Source organism: Aspergillus ochraceoroseus, assembly GCF_002846915.1.
Source record: "Aspergillus ochraceoroseus IBT 24754 chromosome Unknown P175scaffold_2, whole genome shotgun sequence".
Classification (NCBI taxonomy): Eukaryota; Fungi; Ascomycota; class Eurotiomycetes; order Eurotiales; family Aspergillaceae; genus Aspergillus; species Aspergillus ochraceoroseus.
Window position 1 is genome coordinate 3509137 of NW_024468477.1, and position 4723 is coordinate 3513859.

Sequence of the window (4723 nt, forward strand, 5' to 3'; positions counted from 1 at the left end):
ATATGCAGTGATGTACTCCATACCTGCAGAAAACGGAGTACGGACATCCATCATCGACACAGCGGAGTCGGATCCTCCCCAAACATGTGTGTAGCCAATAATCCTTGTTAGGTAAGCCATCCCTCGGTCTGTGGATCAGCAGGGCTTCAGTTCGTTGGAGTGGATGAGATGATCCAGGAACGTTCCGCATGGGAGCAAAAGGAAAAATGAAAAAAAAAAAAATAATACTAATATAATAATAATATAATAATAAAGGGAAAAAAATATTTAATATGGGCATTATTAATAGTAACTAGTTAACTATTTAGTTATTGCAGAGCTAGTCTACTATAGGATTTAGGTATCCAATCCATGGTCGCCTGGGATTCTTTAGGCGGCGATTTCCTACCTTAGTGCCTTAGGCTCTCAGGCTAGTGGATGCTGCCTTGGGACATACCCGCGCTTCTTTTAGCGGCTATGCACTTTCCTGGAACGAGCGCCTCGAACCCGTGTTGTCGATTTTGACTCTGTTTTGGTAGTGGGAACAAGCTGTGATTAAAATCATTCTTGAATCACTTTCATCTTTTTTGATTGATTCTACACTTTATTGGGGGCGAGGGCGTTCTCCTAACTGGGACTTTTTGACGGCGTTGCCTGTCGAAGCTCTTATACCCAACCCCTCCCCTCCCCTCCCAACCTGGAGCATACACCTGCTGCTCAAACCGGCATTTTTATGGAACCAAAAAAACGGTATTGTGTCACCGATGAAGTCTCCTTGAGTATTATACAAGGATTGAACTAGAGCCAAGATATGTCTGCACATTCCGGACAGCCGTTCCAGACCACTGGCTTCCAGACCTCAATCGATATCGCCCGCCACCAGTCCTATAATGTAGTTCCGTTGGCAGGGCAGAAACGACAACCTAGTCGCTCTCCCGATCAGAATATTTATCCTCTGAACCCGAAGAATTCTAGCTATTCTGTGACTGACAACTCTAGCTCGAAAGATGGTCGGAAGCTGGATTTCATCCGTCCGTCCGTAACCCTTCCAAAGAGCGGCTTGGTTGCCAGCGAGATTTGTTTTATGAATACCCTTGCCCAAGAGGCGAGTAGACGGCCACCAGAAGAAGATGCTACGCCTCAGGAGTCTACCCATGGTCTCCCATCTTTAACGGACCCTAGGTTCGGACTTCCTTCTTCTTTGGTGGCCAACTTCGCAGCCGTTGGCGTTACCAACATCTACCAGTGGCAGGCATCATGTTTACTGGGCCCCGGCCTTCTCGAGGGGAAGCGTCATTTGATTTATACCGCTCCCACAGGCGGTGGGAAATCCCTCGTAGCAGATGTTTTGATGCTGAAGCGTATTATTGAGAATCCATCACGTAAAGCAATTCTTGTTCTACCGTATGTGGCGTTAGTCCAAGAGAAGCTGAAATGGTTACGACGCATCGTTCAAGATGTCGAAAAGTATATTGATGACGATAATGATACCCCCGCGGGTCCGGGCCACCCGCGCTGGAAGAGACTGCAAAAGTCCATCCAGGTTACTGGCTTTTTTGGTGGGAGCAAAACCACTGCCTCCTGGGCCGATACAGACATTGCTGTTTGCACAATAGAGAAGGTGTGCCATTCCATACGAATCAATCAGAACGAACCTGCGTCTGACCTGTACAACTGCTAGGCAAACTCCCTAATCAATGCGGCCATTGAGGAATGTAGTATTGGAGATTTGGGGGTAGTCGTGCTCGACGAACTACACATGCTTGATGATGAGCATCGTGGATATCTGTTGGAGTTGATGGTCACCAAATTGCTTTTGCTGCAGCAAGATATTCAAATTGTTGGAATGAGTGCCACTATTTCAGTAGGAGACTTGATCACCCTTTGACTAATTAACCTTCATCTAACAGCCCGCAGAATACCGAGCTGCTGGCGGAATGGACAAATGCGAATTACTTCATTTCGACCTATCGTCCCGTTCCTGTTGACGAGTACCTGGTCTACAATGATGCTATCTACCCGGCGGCAACTTCGCGACAGCTTTTCCAGACAATTTCCAAACTGACAGCAACGGCGGTTACGCCTCCCAGCGATACTTTGCCTCCTCACGGTATAGTTAAACGTTCAATTTTCAAACAGCTTGCAAATCCAACGACAAACGCAATGGTAGCGCTATCTGTGGACACTGTGACAGCAGGGTATGGCGCATTGGTATTCTGTGGGAGCCGACACGCTTGTCAAATTTTTGCTGCACTCATCAGTGAGGCAATGCCAGATCCGTCCACGATGAGTATAGACGAGGTGAACAAAAGACTCGACCTTTCGGCAGAGCTACGTAGCCTGCCCAGTGGACTTGACCCAGCCCTAGAAACGCCGCTTATTAAAGGCGTTGGCTTTCATCGTAAGCAAAAAAACGTTGAGTCTCCTGTTTTCCGGCCGCCCCTACTAATGCAGATTCAGATGCCGGGATGACGACGGAAGAACGCGAAGCGATCGCGCAAGCGTATAACCAGGGAATATTGAAAGTCCTCGTTGCCACTTGCAGTCTAGCTGCCGGTGTCAACTTGCCTGCGAGAAGGGTTATTATAAACGGAGCTCGTATGGGCCGAGATTTGGTCGGCCCAGCAATGCTGTATGTATTTTGCAAAGCGGGTATGAGTGTATTTGCTAACTGATAAAGGCGACAAATGTGTGGGAGGGCTGGTCGGAAGGGAAAAGACGATGCAGGCGAAACTTACCTTATCTGTGGAAGCTCCGACCTTCAGGCTGTGTGTGACCTCTTGGAGGCAGATATGCCAGCTATTGAAAGTTGTTTGGCCCCGGAAAAGCGAGGTCTCAAAAGGTCAGATTCTCCCCCTAATCTTCTCCGTGCTAAATAATTTTGCTTACCTTCCCTTGAACAAGAGCGCTTCTGGAGGCGATCGCCACGGGGCTCGTTTCGGGCTACGAAGCAATAAAGGAATACGTCAAATGTACTCTCCTCTACCGCACAGTCGACAAAAAGCTCTCTTACAGTATTATGAACTCCGCACTTCAGGAACTAGTCGACGAGAACCTCTTGCATTCCAACGACGAGGAATCATACGTGGCAACCCAACTTGGACAAGCTATAGTTTCCTCTGCATTCGCACCGGAGGATGGTCTTTTTGTATACGAAGAACTGAAGCGGGCACTTCAAGCTTTCGTAATGGACGGTGATATGCATATTTTCTACATGTTCACTCCTCTCCAAGTTGGGGCGACAACCCAAATCGATTGGCCAATTTTTAGGGATCAATTGGACAGCCTTGATGAAAGTGGACTGCGTGCCTTGCAATTTGTTGGTGTCCAGCCTGGCTTTGTAAACACGATGTGTGTGCATCTCGTCGCTCCGATAGTTTTTTTTTTTTTTTTTTTTTTTTTTGGCTGATCTCTAACCAGTCTGCAGGGTGCAAAGCGGCGCGTCATTAAAGGAAAACACCCCGGAGGAAGTGACCCGGGCTAGGATATATCGACGTGCCTACACTGCTTTCCAGCTTCGTGATCTGAGCAATGAAGTTCCATTGCAGGCAATTGCGAATCGCTACCGAATCCCGCGTGGAGCCGTCCAGAGCTTGGCTCAGCAGTGTCACGGATTCGCTGCGGGGATCGTCAAGTTTTGCCAACGCATGGGTTGGGGGATGCTCGCTGCAGTTCTAGATCATATGAGGGATCGACTGGAGGCTGGGGCCCGTGCTGACCTTTTAGAGATGGCTCAAGTGGCCTATGTCAAGGGCTGGACTGCGCGGTTGCTCCGGGACAATGGGTTTCGCAATCTAAGAGCATTGGCCGAGGCTGATCCAAAGGATATCGTGCCTGTACTCATGATGGTAGGGCAATCTCACCTGACCGTGTATTTCCATCATCACTCACTCTGGTAGGCCAACTCGCGCAAAACCCAGCGGAATCAACTTCACCCGGCTGAAGCTGAGCGGTATCTTAAAAAGCTGCGGGCCAAAGCTGAGGTCATTGTCGCATCTGCTAATAGAATCTGGGGTAAGGATGGACCCGATCTTCTAAGTGACAGCTGAATGCTAATCTGGGACATTGAAATACGATAGAGCGTGAGATGCAGGTTGAATTAGAGGAATAGAATCGCACTATTTCAGATTTTCATTCCTGGACCAGAGGTGCCCTAGGAGGTATTTTGCGCTTAAATACATTGCATAGGTTGACTTACTTTGTATTATTTTGACGAATGCGAGATCTCAATATATCGAGTAGCGACCTATACAGAGGATATATTATTATATATACCCCTGTTGATTTTAGAACAGGGAAACTAGATAATCCGAAGAGACGATATCATGTTCAATCCCAGGGCTGTGGATTTGAGATCTACAGCTTAGCACATAAGCAGCAGATGTCTATTTATATAAATTATCCGATTGTCCGGTTGGAAATGCTGTGACATGCCCTACTCCGTAACTGCTTCGTTATAGATCGAACTTGTCAGGTTGGATGCTTGGAGCCTCAGGCATGAAATCAGGTGGATGGACGCATGACGAACAAATTCCATCGATCAACTACTCCGTACTATACATGAATACTATTATTAGCCCCCCCCCCCACACCCTTGTCTTTTTTCTTCCAAGGTATTTGTCCTTTTGAAATGTCTCGAGTGTACAGTACCTAGCTACGTACGTACCTCCTGGCCCTTGATATACTGAGATTAAGTAGGTGGTGGTGGGTCCTTCCGCCCCCCAGGAGCAGCGCCGACGGAAAC

At 47.9% G+C, this 4723-nt stretch overlaps 1 protein-coding gene across 1 annotated transcript; it reads left to right on the top strand.

Annotated features, from left to right (window-relative positions):
- Positions 1-498: 498 nt before the first annotated feature.
- P175DRAFT_0475600 (DEAD/DEAH box helicase) lies at positions 499-4310 on the top strand. Its single transcript, XM_040895243.1, has 9 exons — positions 499-1600; positions 1661-1843; positions 1897-2380; positions 2440-2611; positions 2660-2821; positions 2884-3330; positions 3407-3827; positions 3879-3993; positions 4059-4310. Exons 1-9 carry the CDS (start codon positions 791-793, stop codon positions 4088-4090), a joined length of 2826 nt encoding a protein of 941 aa, XP_040754755.1. The 5' UTR covers positions 499-790; the 3' UTR covers positions 4091-4310.
- The last annotated feature ends 413 nt before the right edge of the window (positions 4311-4723 follow it).